The sequence below is a fragment of the Megalops cyprinoides genome, chromosome 9, assembly GCF_013368585.1.
Source record: "Megalops cyprinoides isolate fMegCyp1 chromosome 9, fMegCyp1.pri, whole genome shotgun sequence".
NCBI lineage: Eukaryota > Metazoa > Chordata > Actinopteri > Elopiformes > Megalopidae > Megalops > Megalops cyprinoides.
In genome coordinates this window covers 13,305,398-13,325,474 of record NC_050591.1, presented here as the reverse complement: position 1 = coordinate 13,325,474, position 20,077 = coordinate 13,305,398, and the positions used below count along the sequence as shown (strand labels likewise).

The 20,077-nt window shown below is 42.0% G+C and overlaps 1 protein-coding gene across 2 annotated transcripts; it reads left to right on the top strand.

Moving 5' to 3' along the window:
* The first annotated feature begins 64 nt into the window (after nt 1–64).
* On the top strand, nt 65–18,944 carry zgc:162698 (uncharacterized protein LOC560165 homolog). Of its 2 annotated transcripts, none has more exons than XM_036536719.1 (21): nt 65–257; nt 1,311–1,383; nt 2,560–2,651; nt 3,827–3,946; nt 4,268–4,324; nt 4,698–4,748; nt 5,288–5,374; nt 5,663–5,780; nt 6,776–6,837; nt 7,225–7,408; nt 7,988–8,087; nt 9,434–9,527; nt 11,593–11,661; nt 13,292–13,400; nt 13,671–13,729; nt 14,071–14,174; nt 15,817–15,887; nt 16,341–16,402; nt 16,896–16,948; nt 17,865–17,895; nt 18,555–18,944. In XM_036536719.1, the coding sequence occupies exons 1-21, from the start codon at nt 117–119 to the stop codon at nt 18,594–18,596; spliced, it is 1,779 nt and encodes a 592-aa protein (XP_036392612.1). In that variant the 5' UTR covers nt 65–116; the 3' UTR covers nt 18,597–18,944. The 2 variants fall into 2 exon arrangements, with proteins under 2 accessions (XP_036392612.1, XP_036392611.1); XM_036536718.1 differs by lacking the exon at nt 11,593–11,661 and adding an exon at nt 9,894–9,965.
* The last annotated feature ends 1,133 nt before the right edge of the window (nt 18,945–20,077 follow it).

Here is a 20,077-nt window from a genome sequence, read left to right as displayed (position 1 = left end):
TGGTCCACTGCTTGTGTCACGCTCATATTCCTGCCTCCTTGATGACATCACACAGTATGTTGGCGCAAGCAGGACAGTTTAGCGCTTGAAGTTGCTAGCAGGATTGCTGCTTCCTGATGCAAATGGCGACCATCATGGCTACAGTGTTATTTACAGGATCCTTATCAAAAGTGTTATCCTTATTACTTGTAATTCAGATTATACAGCCGTTACACGCAGTATCAGAACCTGGCAAATGGATTTTAAACGTGAACAGCGTAAGTCGCCTCGTCTTCTTCGCATGCGCAATGTAAATATGATCGACAAGAAGACACTTTCAAGTGGTGCTTTCATTGTTTGTGGTCACTTTAATATTGCGTTTTTTATCAGTTTCCTACTGACATCGTGTGTGTGTGAACGACAATGGGCCTACTTTCGGTAGAGATGAATTGTTCTACGAATACGAATCACATACAGCTAGAATGGCTACTTGCAACGTAATCATTTCACTATGGCAGTGAGAAATTCCTTCTTGATTGCTTGCTAATTTTAACAACTAAATATTTGGCAGCTTCAACTGTTATACGCATGGCTATGTTTGAAGGTATTTAAGTGGTTTATATGCCGCTGGTGTCAGCCTGACACAACACATATCTATAATGGGCATCACATCATATTCACTGTCAGTGATATTATACACCTAGCATGGACGTAAGCGAACAATTACTGGCAGGTGGCGTGGCACGTATTTCTGAGTAAGCGTGTTATGGAAATGTAAGTTTGTATGAATTCATACACAGTGTTTGCTCAAGGCTCGCTATATCAGTAGTGCTATTATAACACTCCAACACTAGTCTATGGAGGCCTGCATTCTAATCATATATTGGTTGGTAAGTATCCCTTTACGTAGTCCTTGCCTTTATGTAGCTGCAGATGTCTTGATATACACATTTCTGCAGGATTTTCTTTGTTTGTCTTTGACTTGCATTATGATATTTGTTTCACTCTCTCTTCAGTATAATACATTTCTGTTGTATTGGGGGTGTCATCAAATGGATAAGGCTGAACAGTTATCACAATGTGGTTATCATATTCTGACAGTGAAATTCCCTTAAAGCGTTTTCAGTTCACATAACACATAACAGATGTCTTTAATCAGTAAAGGTATAGTCTGTTACCGATTGCTGATGTGTTAGAAGAAAATCCAGAGGACTTTACTTTTAACATTCAAGTTAAAATCTAGCGTTCAGTCAAATGTGAGTTTTGGACGTAACTGTGAAACTGGAACTGTAATCAAAGTAAGTTTTGTTTTTTCTCTGTTTCTTTTTCAGAAAACACTGAAGAAGCAGAGCTTCTTCCTTTTCACTAAGACAATGTTTAACAACTCCATAATCAACCTCAAATGTAAGTGCCCGCAATTGGGACTGTAATTGCGTCTCCCACAATGCATACATTCTCTGGACAGCCTTTGTCTTCGGAGAAAGGGTGTGTCACAGTCATTTGACTTTTTTGACAACTTATGTAGGATACCCAGGAAAGGAATCCAACTTCTGTGGAAATCCAAGAGCAGCCATTGTATATGTCAGAATGGTTTCTGCACTGATTGTGTTACACAGTGGGGAAGACTGGGCTAACTGGTAATGCAGGCTTCTGCATTAACTTCTAAAGGCATTGAAGGTGTTTCAGAAGAAAAGATTGAAAGTAAGACCTGTTTAACTACATTTATTGTCCCAGTCTGATAGATATGCACTTTGGATGTACAGTGCCAATATGTCAAAAAAATTCATTTGGTTCAGATCAATTGATAAATGACTTTACCCCTAACCCCATCAGGTGGTTTTAATTCCACCTCTGTTAATCACAAATTATCCCTGAAGCTGTCAAATAATAGTCTGATTTGAAGTTTGCCTCTTTGGTGATATGAAATGCTTTTATTGGCTTTGCGGTTTTACATATTCTGCAACACACTTGAGAAAATTGGTCAAAATAATAATAAAAAAAACAAGTATGTTGCAGAAAGGTACAACAGCAGTGTCATGCTGTATCTGGGACATGAGCCTGTGCCCCTGAGATCAGCAGAGCAAGGGTTGACCTCTGCCCCACACTACAGCTATCCACTGAACACGGAACAGCTGGATTTAGAGTCTGTTGCTATGGCTCCATTGTAGGTGTTTCCCCCCCGGTGTCGCGTGTCAAGATACCTCTGTCTGCGAATAGGGTCTAACATTTGCTCTTCTGTGCGCTGTGCTTTTTTCTACACAAACTATTGGGCTGGTTGTTGTCCTGTCGTCCTCACACATCTCTGAGCCAGGGCAGGTACGGAAAAGGCAGGACGTGGTGAAATGTAGCTGTTATGCTACAACCGTGTCTCCACAGTATCAGTTTATTGCAGAGAAGCAAGATTCTTAGGCTGGACATTGGTTATGATTTAGTAGGTCTGAGGGATATAGGGTGGCCCTTTCTAGTCTGAGAAGTAAGTGTCACTGCTGATACAATAGGATCAGAGTTGATAACTCTGTGTTGTTGCACAGTGTTCAGGGATGGCTGTCTGTAAAGCTGAGAAGTGTCTGTCTGTTTCAGGGATAAGTGAGTCCTGTGATCCCCCTATAAACCTCAGTGTGTCCTGGTACCTGCGAAATTCACACTGCTACGACGAGGTGTTTGGCCTTGATGTAAGTTCATCATTCATTTCATACTGTAACCCACTGCATAGTTTTTTGCAAAACTTATCGTACGGCTGCTGTTTGATCAAGTTGTCAGCAGTGGTGTTGCAAGTGTGTTGCAAGTGCAAGCTGCAAGTGTGTTGCACTTGAATGTTAAATCAAGTACGCACTTGTGATCCCAGCACTTTTTGGCACCGATACATGTTTGAATGTGGTTAATAGTGTCCTGTTTGTGCAACTTTTTATGCCACTTTATTAGATGCACTTTGTACTTTCACTTTGTAACTTGCTCTGGTTTTTTCATGTCTGCCAGATGTCAGATATGAAAATGTAATGAGATATTGGCAAAGATCAAACATTAAAACATGCGCTTTGTTCTTGACTTCTTGTTCTTGACAATTTTTTGCTAGTGATTTACCATCCTTTGGGGTTAATTCCATTTTAACTCCCTCAATTTACAGAATATATTGAATTCACTTAATGAATTAAAATTTGCCCTCCCTTGTTTATGAAGATTTTTCAAAAGTTTGAAAGTTAGTTCATTTCCTTCATGAACCGAATTGGAGTGGACCCTAGCTCTGCCTGTTTTTCTCTCACATATATTTCATTGATTTGAGTAACTGTCAAAGTAGGTGTTTTACCAGAGACCAAAAAGTATTACTTTTTTGTAAGTTTGATTTAATGAGAAGGCATGTTGTGGTTATATTGAATGGGTAAAGATGTGTCTGTCTTTCCATAAGCAGGGAACAATAAAAGATTTGTTACTTGAGGCTTGTGACCACTAGTGCTGCCTATGCACATTCAAAGGAGCGTCCATATTTAGATAATTATTTGATAATTTTCCAAAACCTTGTTCTGTTGCTTAGACGCTAGACTGGGTATTTGTTGTCTTGGTGTGAAATGTTTGTGCCATTTAAAAATGGGGAGAAGTGAAAAACCATACAAGGCTGACAAAACTGCAAAAAAAAAAAAAAAAATCAGTTCTTGAATAAATCAACAAGATAAGAACAAAATGATCACCCTCTTCTTCCTCATCCAGACAAATGGTGTGCTTAAATGGCAGTTATAAAGAGTAAAGGTTGCATGCCACGTGACATTAGAATTCTGCAGCACGCATGCACTTGTTCACATCTGTCTAGCATTGTACCTGATTAACCTTTTCTTTTACCGTCCCTTGTCATCAGTATAAAAAGGCAGATGTATACTTCATGTCAAAGAAGGTGATTCGGGAAGGTGGAACTGGGTTCTACACCTCCCACCAGTACAAGCCTGTTGAGTGTCGACAGCACGTAAACGGCAATGAGGTATGAGTGAGCTTTCAAGCTCTCAAGGTGAACTGTACCAACCTGAGATCTGTTTTTATGTGTATGAAAAAGGGTGAAGATTAATGCACTTGCACGTTGATATCTTTCCAAAATTTGTTGTTTTAAGACAGCCTGCGACTTCTTTGGAGGTGACCTTTATACCTTGAGAGATTTTTATGGTTCTGCTCTCCTTGAATGTTTGATGAATATGGCCAGTTAAGGTGCTCCTTAATATTAGGAAACCATGTGCCGCATTATGCTCCGTCTTATGTGTGTATGGTTCCCACCTTGAATTCTCTTATGCTGGGTGTCATTTTTCAGTTTGCTGTCCCTTTTCCTGATCCGCCAAATAAGCTCATTGAGCAGGAAGAAGGACAGGTAAGAGAGAATGTATGCGTTTATTGTGGAAGTGTTTTTTAAGATCTTCAGGAATCTTTACTGTGTATTATTTTTATCATAACATTTTAACAACTGATCAGGAAAGCCTGTTCAGTTGGACCTACCCTGTACATTAGATCAGTGGTCGTACATATGTTTGTGTTTTAATTTTTAGGGAGTTTAAATTTTTAATTGGTTTCAATCATTCATCCAAAATGAATGCCTGATTGGAACCCGTATCAAGTAAGTTTTAGTTAGGATTCCATAATGCATTTCTAATATCTGGTGTGCCTAGCCAAATGGATTAAAAGTTCAGCATTTTCATAATTACTGATGTTCTATGTAAATATCCTCTCCTCTTTCAATATTTCAGTCTCCCACTGACAAGCAACGAAGGAGGAAGAGAGGAACTGAGGCTGAAAAGGTCTGAAAAACATTCTTCTTTTAAAATGCCTGTTGAAAGATTATTTTATTACAGGTGAAAATACTAAGTGTCATGGGAGAAGTTTCACTGTAAAACAGCCTATTTTAATGGCTTAAATGTAGAGATCTGTGTTCAATGTCTGAAGTCAGTTATGGATAGCCTTGGGCAGACTTTGCCATTTCCTTGTCTTAACAGCAATCCTGAATCATGACATGCAATGGTAGAAATGCGGTTTGGTTCCGCCCAGCTTTCTAACAGCTTTTTCCTATAGATACTGAATTTACAGCTCAGACATGGTATTTATGTTATGTTCGATTAGCTGCCCTGAACGAGTACACAAATATATCCTGGCATTCTAGAACCTCTAGAATTAAATCAAAGGTGCTTCATCAGTACTGTCCCATGCAGCTACTCCAAAGTGGACTTTAATGAGATACGTGGCTGATCTAGTAAAAATACATCTATGCTCATTGTTTTATATCTTATATTTATGCATGTTTGCTGAGACCTTTCTGGTGCATTTCTCATTTCTACCTCAGGCTACAGTCAGTGCTGCAGAGAAGAGTCCTGGCAAAGAAGAGGGTGCTGCCAAACAAGACAAAGCTGCACCCAAAAGCAGTGAAAATGTGGGTTTTTGTCATTTCTAACATGGTTCTTCAGAATGCATCTGAAATCTACATCAGGAGTGAAAAACTCACAGGAATTACAATGCAAATTTTGTAGTGGCAGAAAACACTTAGATGCTCTTATGTTAATATTTGAATGGATTTTGCTTTGATTGTTTTTTGAAAGTTGAGGTTGTTTTTGCTTCTATTTCATAGAGCACTTTGTTTTTTTGGTATTTGAAAAACTCTGACTTCGTCCCGGGGGGGAATTTTTGCATCTGTACATTGTCTCTTTTTGGGCTTCCCCAGCTGAACTATGCCGTCGCCCGCACCTGGGAGGACGGGCCCTACATGTTCATCATCCACATTCAGGAGAAGAGTGGCACCGTGACTGACCCCGGGTCAGAGCAGGGCTGGGACATACAGCGTAAGAATTTTAACTGGACTCATCAACCACACTGCCATGGGGGCATTAGAAGGCACCCATTAAATATGCTTTGGTGTATAAATCAATTTTCATGGCTGGGCAGTACAAGGGCCACTGTCCTGGCTCTTCTTCTGGTACAGCTCTGGAGTAGCGGGCACTTCCAGTTGGTCACCAGTGTTTTTATTATGCAGTGAGCCTGGCGAAATCTTGAGGTTCAAAAGCTGCTCATTGTGACGTTATTTGTTGTTCTGCTTGACTGCGGTGTCCATCTTGGATATAGTCCAAGAGCTAGTGATGGGCAGGTAGGGATCATGAACAACCAAATGGGTGGAGCTAACACGATGTTAGTCATTGGCTGATCTGAACCAGCTGGAACAAGCTCCAGAGCACAGCACTTGAGCTAGGGTTCCCACACTCCGTAAAAATCCTAATAAAATTTTGCCATCCTAGAAAGTCATGAACAAATACTCATTAAATATACCACTGTCTTTGAAAAGTCAAGCGAAAATGGCCTGAAACAAAAGAATGAAAATTCGTTGTCTTTCTTTTGCAGTGAAAGGAATGTCCATCTTTCTCCATGACTCACTAATTTATCATCAAGTCAAGCAAAGACAGTGTGCTGACTTTGCCAGCAAATTGGCAAGCTTGCTGGCTAGTACGTTAAACCCATTACTAAAACTCATTAGTGGCTGTTAGTTGCTGTCAAAGCATTCTGTGCAGGCACAGGTATTTTGTACTAAAAGTATTTATTTTCTGTCTTTGAAGTTTCTCATGTTCATTATATCGGCAATGAAAATCTTCTGTGAAGGTCTGTTATTGATCCTTACAGCACTACAAATTTGTTTGAGTTGGATTCCTGCTAATTGGTTCAGACTAGCAGGTCATTGATAGTATGTGAAGGGTCCACCCATTATACAATACATGTGGCCACTGTGGCCAGTTGTGTGAGAGAGCTAACGCAGTCTGTCCCCCACCCCCCCGTCATGTTTTTCCAGTGGAGATCAGCATGCCAGGTCCCCATGAGTACATCTCAGCCTCAGAGTGGCCCCTCATGATTGTAAGTATAGCACGGCTTATCACCTGTAACCTCCATAAACCCAATACTGGCCATTTACAGCGATTTGTAGAGTCAGTTGGAAGTAATGTATAGAAGGGACTGAAAAAAAAACTGCATGTGAACCTTTGAAGCTATTAAGACTGATTGTAAGCAGCCACGAATTTTACACGTTGAAAACGAAACACTTAATTTCAATGAAGTATTAATTTCAGATACCACAGAGGCTTTTAAGGGTACACATGTTGCTTTCTGGAGAAAGATGTTTTTTCAATACCAAGGGAAAGAAGTGAATTACAGCACATTTACAGCACAATGTACAGAAATACCTCTGAACCAGGGAGTGGTTCTAATTGGCCGGTCGCGACTTGGCTCCTCCCCCATTCTCAGTTCTACATGGTGATGTGCATCATCTACGTGGTGCTGGGGCTGCTGTGGCTCGGGCTGTCGGCCTGCTACTGGAGGGACCTGCTGCGCATCCAGTTCTGGATCGGCGGGGTCATCTTCCTGGGCATGCTGGAGAAGGCCGTGTACTACGCCGAGTTCCAGAGCATCCGCTACGACGGGTTATCGGGTGAGCCCCCACTCCCCCCCCAACGCAGGCCTCACAAACCTGAGGCAGCTTCTGATCAATACACACAAACACGTCCACATGCAGATAGTACTCAGAGTGGTGAAACTGGAATTAGTCTTTGTTACATGTGTCAGACATGTCTGGGAGGCAGCATGGTGTGGTGATAAGGGACAGGACTTGGAAACCCAAAAAATTGCTGGTTTGAATCCTTGGCAGGCCACTGCTGCTGTACCCTTGGAAAAGCTACTAACCGCAGATTGTCTCAGTAAATATCCAACTGTTATAAGTGACTATTATATAAAAACTGTGCTCTATGTAAATTGCTCTGGATAAGATTGCTAAGCTGTACACATGCAGGGTGGAGTATATCCAACCAAAAATTAATCTTGGGGTTTGTGTTTCACAAATGAATCCCGATGAGTTGCGGTCCCTGACTAAAATACAGATTTTGCCCATGACTTTCTCTAAATGAGTGCAATGGTCTGAGATAGGTGGTAAAAGTACTGCAGGATTCAGTATGAATATAAGGCCCAGTCCATGGCAGGAACCTAAAGCTTGTTCTGTTTCCCTCTCTCACAGTCCAGGGGGCGGTGGTCTTCGCTGAGATCCTGTCCGCAGTCAAGAGGACCCTTGCCCGCGTGCTGGTCATCATCGCCAGCCTCGGCTATGGAATCGTCAAGTGAGTGTGACTCTAAAAGCTCTGTAATCCAGAGGATGGGGGTGGCAGTGGCTGGAGCAGGGGTGTGTGCTCCTCCAAGTAAGGGTGGACAAGCTCTGCACAGTATTGGTTAGGTCCCTAGACTCTGTATGGCACTGCTGCTGTGCCCTTGAGCGAATGGTGCCTCACCTCAGTCACTCCAATAAAAATTCTTCTGCCTGAAGGGGTGAAGTGAGGAGACTGCACTTTTGATGAGGATACTCGCATAGCAAATGAGGAGATGAATAATCCATTAATGACAGTGACTTTGACCTGACTGAAAACACACCGTAGGAGTTAAGAACAGGCTTTAAAAAACTTCTTTTAAAAATTAAGGTGGAAAGTTCTTAATGCAGTGGCTAAGTGCAGTAATTGTGGGTGCTCCAAACAAAATGTACTAAAGGTGGAAGTGTACTCTGTGATATATTGTTTAAAATGTAGTTTGTTTAATTAAGAAGGATCTCAGTGGATGTTCTGTGTAGTTACTCAGTTAAAACCTTACCGCAATGATCCATACACATTGGTTTGAGTCTTTAAAAAGTTTTAAGTTTTGAGTACTTGGAAGTCCTTAAAATCAATAGTTTGCAATCCTTTTATATTAGTAAATCAAACACTAATAAGAAAATCAAGATGGTTTCAAACTCACCTATCAGTGTGAAAAACAGTATTTATTCCCAAGGCCAGCAATCCTCATCCATTCCTGTCTAAGCCAATTAAAACCCCAAACCTTTGTTTCGTAAGCGGTTTGTTAAATGACTCACACATTGTTGAAGCACACACTCTTTTCTTCTTGGGTGCAGTTGCACCAAACATCCCTGAGCAATCAATCAGGGCTTTCAGTGGTAGAACTCCAGCCAATAGCAATTACCTGGCAGCGTCAGTAAAGTGACAAGGTATCCATTGCCCCATGGGTAATGTAGTCTCTTCACCTGCCAATAGTAGTTCGTACTTCTCTTGAAGATGGGCACCTTTTCCAGGGTGCTGTCTGTCTTATGGTTGCAGTTTATGCACTACTCTCTATTTTTACTCATACGCCTGATTAAGTAAGAACAAAAAAATGACATAACAAAATTTTTTTTTTATATTACTTGCTTTAATCATAATTGAAATCAGCAAATTCATATTGTTCACAAATAATGAATTTTATTCCAAGTAACATGAAATTCCATTTCTCCCAACAGAATAAAACAATGACAGTCACATGCCCTTGGCGGTTACTGTTGTGAGGACTTTGGTCAAGGAGACATTTAGAAATTCAACATCAGTGGGCTGGCTGTGGGTGACAGTTGCATTTTGAGTATGTTGTTCCTTTCTCCTTGTTTCACCAGGCCAAGACTGGGGGCGCTGTTGCACAGAGTGGTTGGGGTCGGACTTCTCTACCTTATCTTCTCCGTTGTGGAGGGCATCTTGCGAGTCAATTCGGTAAGCCCTGTCCCCACAGATGGCCACAGCATGGACGCACAACTTCAGTGCTGTGAGAGCAACACAACTGGTTCCCTCCGCTTGTTCCCAGTATTACACACCCACGCCCCAATTCCAGCATCCCACAGTCCTAAGTCGCCACACGCCACGATCCTGCACTCTATACCGGCAGGAGCTAGCTTGGAGAGACTGGGGTCTCCTCACACAGAGATCCACTGCTAACACCATAAAGATAACTGTAGCAGTGTTACACTGGTGCACAGGATGATATGTTGACAGACCCAGGTGCCAGAATAGCTCCATCTCTCATCCCATGGTGCCAGGAATGCCATCCACCGTTTCTCTGCTAACCTGTCCTTTCTGCAGGAGCAAGGTGGGACGAGCAGGCTGCTCTGTGACATTATTCTGGCCCTCACTGACTCCTGTATTGTGTGGTGGATATCCTTTTGGTAACTGCTGACTGTTAGCCGCTCAGAGATCAGTGTGGAAGATTAGAATGGCATTGGCCGACTCTAGGCTTGGTCACAGCATTTTTTTGTGCTGGCTCTTATGGGGAAATGGATCTGCATTTGCAAAGTAGGCATGGACCACTGCAGATGTGTTTTGGCTACAGTGGCTTCATGATCGCATCAGATACGGCAGGACATCAGGTGCATATGATGTGAACAGTTAATCAGCCAGTCATGGAAATAATACCATAAAAAACTCCCAAGGGAATAAGTGCAATCTGATTACAGCTTTACTTTTTTATTAAAATACACTCATATCTGCCCAAATATGCATTTTACAATGAGCACAAAAGACTATGTTTTGCACTTCGTATGTGGGTAGCATTAGGTCATGTTAATGCATTTGTAAGAGAAGGTAAAGTAACACACTGTGATTGACATCAGAAAAATAGGTCTATGTAGCCTTACATTTAAAAGATCACAGCTCTATTTGTATTACATCATTTCTTCATCTCACAGTGTTTCATAGCTCATCAGGAACATTGTAGATAAGCCTCTAAAAAGTCAATCAATTTAATATCAATCAGCATCAGGATCCAGAGCTTGTTATATTTTGTATGCATGTATATTATCACATTACATTATTATCATTTAGCAGACACTCTTATCCAGAGCGACTTACGTAGGTCACAGTTTTTGCATTCACATTTATTCATTTGGCAGATACTTTTATTCATAGCGACTTACAAGTGAGGTAGAGTACAACACAATCAAAAAACCTGTATAAGCAAAGCAAAAACCGTGAATACATTGCGTACATTGTATGTATGTTTCATGTGTGTATGCAGTTTACTGGAGCCAATTTTTAAGATATCTAGACACATTCTCAGTGTTAGAATTAACTCCAGGCAACTTATCTTAACTTACTAAGCACACACAGAGCAGACGGCCCTTGTAACAGGAACTGAACAAAGATTCTCCTTTCGTTTTGCCCTTTATGCTGATTTATATGAATTTTTGTGTTCCTGGATGTCAAACCATTGGCTCCATTATTCACTTGATTTTGATTTTGCAGGGAACTTCACTCAGAATGCTGACCTCTGTCTGTCAGCATTGGGTGAAAGCACAGCTTCAGCCATTGCATAAATTAGTCTGATATCTTGTCTGAAGTCTGGTTTATGCCGGCAGACTGTCTGCGTGTCATGTGCAGATTGACCACCTGGGGGCACTGTCTGCCCGGGACAAGATTGTGAGAGACATTTTCGCTCTTTTTGTAAGGGCACGGCAATGGCAATTTTCCTCTCCACATGGGGCCTCCAACCTTGCTCTCAGCTGCTTTAGAACCGCTTGCTTTTGTCTGTGTTTCGTATGTGGCTGATCTTGCAGTAACTTTTTCCTCCCTCCCTTTTCCAGTTTCCCTCTCAGCTCGTTTTTTAAGTAGATTTTCCCCACAAGCCAGAATCAAACTCTTTTTAACGCTGGGTAGCCCAGACTTCCTGTAACAGTGTATACTGTACGTGCCCCTGCCAGCTGGGAGACTGTGTGACGTTGCTGTCTCCCTTCCTCTCTCTTCCCTTCCCTCTCTCCTTCCGTCTTTGTCTGTCTGTCCCCTTCAGGCTGAGGATGATCTGGTCCTGCTGGCTGCCATCCCCTTGGCTGTGCTCGACTCTGCCCTCTGCTGGTGGATATCCTGTCCCGCATCTCTCTATAACTCTATGGCTGGCGTTCTCTAGCTCTCTCTCTCTCTCTCTGTCTCCTCCATGCTCGGCCGCCTCAGTGTTGGTTTTTTCAGAGCCCTCCTCCCTTTCCCCGCCCATGCAGCCCACACCTCGTCATCCCCCTCCCCACTGTTCGCAGGAGGCACAGCAGAATATTCTAGAACCACAGGCTGTCTTCTGCTTACTCAAGCGTGCAGAGCGTTAAACAATCCTCACAGCAGCCAATGAAAAATTTATTTTTATTTCTTCCCCTGGCGAGATATAAGGGATGGTCACAAATGTGAAGCTTGACTTTGCCCGCTCTGTGAAGTGCTGTACTGAAATGATGGTGTGCAAGTATCCTGCTGGTTTCCCACTGCTGGAGCTAGAACATAGTGAAGCCATTAAGTTCTGGTTCCTGGTGCTTTTCTATGGCCTTTTTGTATGACCTATGTAGTATAGAGCCATCCTACCCTAGCCTGGTAACAAAACTAGTATTGGCTGACTAGAACTAGTGCCTTGGGTGGAGTTGTTGGACTACATTAATACATCTCTCTGTCTGTACTATATTGTGAGATGTAGCAAAACAGCATTTTAGTAGATAGTAATGCATTCCAGTACCAGTACCATGAGTGTAAGTAGGACATTGTAATACCAATGATATACAAATCAGATAATTATGGACTTCCAGCACAATAACTGGGTGCTCTATGTTTATAGGCATAATCTGGTCTTTTTTGTGAAAAAAAGAAAAAAAAACATGTTTGATTTCAGTTTACTGTTTGGGAAAATGCAATAGACACACAGTGAGACTCTTGTTAGATTTTAGTTTGTGGTTCATGGTTCTAGTTCCGCTGTGTTTTTGTTATGACTGTTGGAAAAGAACTAATGTCACAGATCATTTTGCCAAAGGATTTAATTACTTGAGGCCTTTTTTCACGTACTTGTTACTAGCCTGCCTTAAACATACAAGTTTCTTAACCCTTGTCAGTGAGTTCCTTTCTCACATCAAAATTGTTAACCTGCCAGAAGGAACTCCCAAGAATACACTGATATTGTACTCTTGTGGTCAAGCTACTCAATCTGAATTGTCTCAGTAAATATCCAGCTGTATAAGTAGAAAGCATGTAAAATTGCAGTCTATGTAGGCATTTCTGAATAAGACTGTCTGCTAAGCACATGTAATGTAATGCCTATGGCAGCATGCAATGGACAAGGTGTTGCAAGATGTTACATGAAGGGGTTGATGGGAAGTGAAGTCCAGAACTGATTAAATAAACTACACAGTCTCTAGGTTTTGACTGAATTTCCTGTGAGCACTTCTGTGAAATGTAGACCTTGTAGCCCCAGGGTTTGCCAGCTCTCCAAACTACTTCCTCAGAACTTGTAGGCTGTTACTGTTGACTTAGAATGGTAGTGTCTTCCCATCGCTTGGAGCAGGCACTCACTACTTCCTCAGACCTTGTAGGTCCCCCAGGACCAGGACTTAGGACTAAGGATTTTCTGTTTGGTTACATTACCAATGACCACAGTCTGCCTCGTTTGGCACATTCAGTATAGGGTGGGGGGGGGGGGGGTCTTCACATTGTTTTTAATGGTTTCCTTGACAACCGGCCACATCTTCATCAGCCTGGCTCAGACCATGAAGCTGCTGCGCTTGAGAAGGAACGTAGTCAAGCTCTCACTCTACCGCCACTTCACCAACACCTTGATATTCGCAGTCATTGGTAAGTCGGTCCATACTTTCCCTCAGTACAGCAGTCCTTTATGACATCTAACCATGAAAGGGACCTAATTTTTTGTCTAGTTTGTAAGTCCAGTCTACTTTTTTAATGCCTGTGGGGGAAATAGAGATTGTGCTTCCATTTCACTGTAATATTCTTGAAGAGAAGTAATAACTAGTGTTCCTAAGGTAATAAATGTTCTGTTGGCACTGTTCTGCTTGTGAATTTTCCTTGGGCCTTCATTTCATTCGATTCTTGCTCTCTCTCTTAAAGCGTCTGTCATTTTCATCATCTGGACGACAAAGACATTCAAATTTTCAAAGTGTCAGTCTGTGAGTATCTGCCATTTTGTTTCAGAGAGATCTATACGTACTCTATTTGTTACACAAAGTAAGATCTGGATGTGTGAGAAGTCACGTATATATATATATATATATATATATATATGTGTATATATTCCGACCACTGACGGAATATATGTATGTATGTATGTAATATATTCCGTCTTGATATGGCCAGGGAGCCTCACAGAGAAGCGCATTGTGTTGCATCCTAGCAGTCTTGAGCATGGCAATGTACTTTAAAATTTATTGTTCTCCCTACCTCTTCTTCATTCTCCAAATATGTTTCTCTCACTCATTCTTTCACTCCTTCTCTCCTCCTCCCTGTGCAGGACTGGAGGGAGCTGTGGATTGATGATGCCTTCTGGAGGTTCCTCTTCTCCACCATCTTACTAGTAATTATGTTCTTGTGGAGGCCTTCAGCAAACAATCAGAGGTGAGGAGCTCCACCTCTACGTCTATATGTAGCCAATGTGTTTTAACACTGCGGGTGCGGTGCCTGGCCCCCTCTGCATACAGCCAATGTACTTACAATATTGTTGGTACGGTGCTCCACCTCCTCTCCCATATAGCCATTGTCTGGCTGCGTCCCAGTCTGCATTTTTGCTCACTTGCCCTAACCGCTTCCCCTCAAAATGGCGTTGAGTGACATTGGCCAAGAGTATGCCAATTAGCAAAAGGAACATTCCCTTGCCCTCAGCTGCTCACTTTAAGAGAGTGTACAAGCTTGTACCCTCTGTACTTAGTGTGGCATCCCAGGATCTCTTTTGTTTGGAAACCCGAGGTGTGCATCTGCGCAGCCCGCTTTTTGAAAGTTATATGAGAGTTTGATTCAATCGCAGTCATGCCAAAAAACACACAGACAGTGTTGAATCTTACTGTATGAATGAAAGTTTCTCGCACACAGCAAGAAACACTGGTAATCCTGGACTGAATGATTCCAATGCATTTTAATTAGAATTGAGCAAAAACTGTGACAGCATTGCATTTGCATCTTTATTCTGATAGATGTGCCAAACCAGAGCAACTTACAAAACGTTTAAGATTTCAAGACTCAAACTAATGCGTATCACTGTGATAACGTATTCTTTTATCCAGCCGTGATTGTCAGTAGTCAGAAAATCAAGACATTTCACACCAGTCACTAGCCTTATTTGTAGTACATCCACATTTATTAGAGAATTCTGTTTGCTACATTGTACATAGACCACTGAGATCAGTTATAAATTGCTTAATTATAACTGCAGGATTAATGGAAGAACTCCTGTATCAAAGAAATGTTTTATGCATTTGTCAGTGTTGTTATTTTGCATCTAATGTTACCTCCTGCACATTGATTTAATTATGCCTTCAAACTGTAGTTTTAAAACTATCTTTCAGGTTAGTAACATTGTTAGCTACAATACCAACGTGATTTCCAGATTCCAGATTCCACCGTGCCTACAGTTTCCATGGTTTTGAGATTTTTTTTTTTTTGGAGTCGTTCTTGTTTAGTCATGAGCCACAGCACTGGAATGATGACAGAAGAGTGTGTCTCAAATGTGCTCCCAAATAACAACCTTCCCCTTCCTCTTGAAGTGTACACTTGTGTGATGCCACGTGAAGTACGCACTCTCTCGCATGCTTCCTTCACTCACTCGCAGATTGGGATGCAGCCATTATGTTGTACCAAAGGGGTACGGCGCCCCGCCCCCACATCTGTACAGCCAGTGTGTTTTAACATTGCTCACGGAGCACAGCCTTATCTTTAATACCACAGCAGTGGAGGCATTTTGTCCTAAAGGCCCACCGTTAAGCAAGATTTTCAAGCCTCCTTTACTCTTATTACCGCTTATAAAACGAGCAGTTACATATGTAAGAACTACATCTATATATTTATATTCACCGCGGGGTGCCATTATTACTTTCTAACTCTGAGGGGGAAAAAGAAAAAAACGTGTTCCAGGCCTGCCTCATCAGAATTCTCGTATTGTGACATTAGGTGGTGTTTGCCGTAAGCCTTTGGCAAGGACAGGAACTGATACAGAGTGCTGAGTCTCGTTCCAGCAAATGAAGGACTGAGATGCTGTGCTTCGCAGGTACGCCTTCAGCCCGCTGGTGGACGAGGTGAGCGATGAGGAGAAGGAGCAGCTGATGAATGAAGCCTTCGGTAAGGAGCAGACACCGCCTCACACCTCGCACCAAAGAATGCACTGAGCACGGTGCTGTGCTGTATGCTTCACGTACTGTAACGCCAGACGTTTTGCATCCCGTTGGCAAGTAGGAGTGTTCACGTATTGCACCTCCACCTTGAAAACTGGCTTTTATGCCTCTTTGAAGATGGACAGAAGTGAGACTTTTGTGCCAGCGTGATTAATAACAGGCTTTTGCAGTGAGGAATGTTTCGAGGGCTGTCGTCCCAAATATAAAAGACAGATTTCCGCCGGTCCCCGACAGGAAGCTTCACCGCGTCGAGACACCGCTCTGTTCTCGAGTCTCTGTTTTGACGGACTGCTGCCTCAGAGTAATAGCACCCGTAAAAACAATGATGCTCAGCTCGTTGCCCGCGCCAGCGCTGCTCGGCTTCTCTGGTTCTGAAATCCTCCTTTCCTGTGTGTTCCAGAGGGCGTGAAGATGAGAGGGCTGAAGTCGGAGACAAACGGAACGGCCAAGCCCAACAAAGTGGTGAGTGCCTGCTCCGAGCGAGACACTGCGCTTCACAACAGGCGACTTCTTATAAGAACGCATTTACTACTCATGTACCCCCATCCAGAAAGGTGCGAGGAGTCATGCTTTCAAAAGCAGAAGTGTTGAAAACATTTTAAACAATAACATAACTGAAACAGCACAGAACAGTAGCAGAACATTTGAGGTTTGATGTATGATGTTGCTGCTCCAAGACCGAGCCCAAATGAGATGGCAGTGTCAGAAAAGGGTCCCAGAGCATTCCCATTAAACAAAGAAAATGACTCTGGCAGCTTTTAGGGAAGTCTGACAGTTCAATCTCACCTGCGCTTTGGTTCCAAACTTGGAACAGTCCGTTCTGCAATGTGATTGATCATTTATCCCTGCTGGTCTCTGAGAGATGGAGTCTGGCAATGACCGCTTGTTCTGAGCATGTGTTCGGAAAACTAAACATGAGCTTCACAATGTGTGTTTTCTGGTTTTCTTTGTCCAGGATGAGGACTTAAAGTGGGTAGAGGAGAACATTCCCTCATCTATGGCTGATGTGTAAGTGATTACACAATTACATTACATCTGTTACCTCTTTATGTCCACTGAATCGTAGTGATTACATATCCATTCATGAAGCACAATATTACATTACATTACATGCGTTTAATAGACACTCTTATTCAGAGTGACTTCCAGCACAATAAAACATAAGTGCATCCATTCAAGTTAAATGAGCAACAGTGTCAGACCAGGCTAACAACACTCCCAGACCAGCAAGTGTGACCATAACACCATTCAAGCCCTACCACAAGTTAACTTGTGCAATCTGACTAGGCAACAGAAGCCAAGTATACTGTGATAGTATGCTGCGGTACGTCAGTTAATATTTTTTTTACAATATTTAGCATTGCTATTCAGTTTAAGCCTCTTGGTCAAGGATTTGGAAGTGACCCATTCAGATTTTGAACCCACAACCCTCCTGCCATGAACCCAGCTCCCTAGCCATTATACCACATTAGGAGTCCATGTGGACATACATGGATTATTCCCCAGGTGAATTGTCCAGTTGATGTGGGCCTTCTTTGCAGTGTCACCTGCTTTGTGGGTTTGGCATACAGCACAGACTGAAACAGATCTGGGGAAATCTATCTGTTGCAGAAGAGATGGTGCAGTGGGCTTTTCTTCCATTTACTTTAGAGGCAGGGTCACTTTGAATTCTTTCAGTTAAAAAAAAGCTCGCTACCGTGTAAATGGCTAGAATATTTGACATGCATGCTGTGAAATTCTCCAGGATGAAAACATCTGCTTACCATTGTCATACCAATGATGCCACGGCGTACTGAGTTGAGAATCGGTACCATGGAGTCACTAACGTTGCCATTTTTCTAATTCCGTAATTCTATGACATGCTTTAGTCGGGTGTTTTTGTGAATGTGACAGAGAGGTAAAAAAATGTTGTCCTTCTCTGCAGTGCGCTACCGCCCTTACTGGATTCTGACGAGGTGAGTCATTTCCCCTCTCTCGCAAAGCATTTTATTGCCTGTTTGCTCACCAGGGGGCACCATGCGGGTTCACGCAGCATTAAGAGATCAGATTGCCTCTCATGTCCTTGGATAATTATTTTCCAGCTGGATCTCACAACCAGAGCGCTCCGCTGTCCTTATTTTCGTTTCCCTGTTTTTTTATATAAAGTAATAAGATTTCGCAAAAGGACTTGACCGGGATGCCGGCGCCTTAAAGGAATGGAATATGGAATTTTCTAATTGAATTCATTCAGTCCTTTTTTTCCATTTCAGACAATTAAAAGCTGTAAGAAGGCATTAATGTTTTATCAATAACTGTTCATGTCTCTCATAAATTTAACTTTAAACCGCTGTGATATTGAAATGCTCCAATGATTTTTTTTTTCGGTAAATCTTTTATAATAATGGTAATGAATTTTTTTTCTTCTGTAGGTCTGAATTATTCTCCGACATTAATATTGAAATATTAAAGACAGTTTTTCATTGTTAGCCTTACAAATGCCAAGGAAAATATTGGCTGACAGTTAGTTGAAGGGAGTTTTAAGTTGTCAGTAAGAAAACATCTTTCATGCATTTGTCTCAGCCTTTTTCCTTTGTTTCACGTGATGGAGTTTAACTTGATTATGCTCTGTTTGCAGGAAACCATGACCACAAAGTTTGAGATGTCCAAAATGGAGTAGACCCTGGCTGTATTTATTGTACATACTGTCTGTGTCCAAAAGTTACTTCTGTCTGTTTTACTTAATTTACTTCTAACAATTACGGGCTTTGTGAGCAATATTTGTAAATACAATGAGATGGGGAGAAAAAAATCCCTGTGATGGTGACACACGAGATGCTTTTATTTTCTGTTTATTGCCTGTTTGTATTTATATTTTTCTTTGAATACAGTTTGATCCAGAATTCTTTTTTGGCGACTGTACCATGCCTTTGACAGTTTACATACCTGAGATTCAGACAGCGATTAAACACCACACCTGTCTGAAACACCGCTTGCATTTTTATTCCAGCTGTTCGAACGCCTTCCACCTCCCACCCCGTGACCGTTTCTTTGACATGTCTGTGAAAACTGTCATTATTGCCATCGTGGTCTGCGGACCTCAAGCTAAACGGTCTTTTGAAATGGAAGCTTTATCTAAGGGGCTGTAATGTGTCGCATACACAGTCGATATGTATACAAACCTGCCTTTGGCTCACCAGGAAAACAAATTACTGCGCTGGGTCGGATTGTTTTGTTGTGCTTTTGCTCTCAAGATAATAGCCCCCCCACCCCTCCCCGAACCACTGTTACTAGCAACATTAGCGCTGTCAGGTGGACAGGTTTTTATTTTTTTGCAGTGATGAGTTGGGAATTGTCATGTGACTGCCAGTTTGTTTTTTTGTTCCCCAAGTGTTTATATGCATATATGCAGCATTATCCGAGACATGTGAGCAGGGTAGGCATACGCTACTTCTGTAAGCCCCAAGACCCCCTGCAACATGCACACAGTCTTTAAAGAATCTCATTACAAGTTATCGTTGTACTATCTCCTAAAACAATTGAAAGTCAATTGTGACAGCAAGGTCGATTACATTAAGTTAATTGAGGTGGCTTGATGCAGTCACTGGGAAAAAACATCTAGCTGCAGCTAATTTTCAGAGTAAACATAAGGCATCTATCCCACAGTATTGTGCCAAATATGGGCATGATTTGACATTATTACCACAAAATAAGAGTGTAGGATTTGTTGATTGCTGGTCAGAATAAGGGTTAGCCTTAGACTTGGGATTATTATTAGCATATGGGTCATGATAAGGATTTTTGGCCCGCTCCAATGATCTGTCTGTGAGTGACAATCATTATGAATCTAAATATGTTCCTGCCAAACGCTTTATCTTTTAGTAATAGAAGATTAAGATTAGCCTGCCCGGCAGACAGATGCGCAGTATAGGATGCTTACTTCTCAGCCTGGAAAGGGTCACCCTATTGTGCCTAAGCCTAGTATCTAATAAATTGTTCAGTCTAGGGTGTTGCTTGCCCATAATATGGCAACAAAACAAACACATATACAAGTAAAGCAAACCCCAGAACACACCACTTTCCCTGCCTTACTCAGGGGTGGGTGTGACTGATAGGACAACAACCACAAGCAGACAAAATACATGTAGGGAGTGCAGTAGC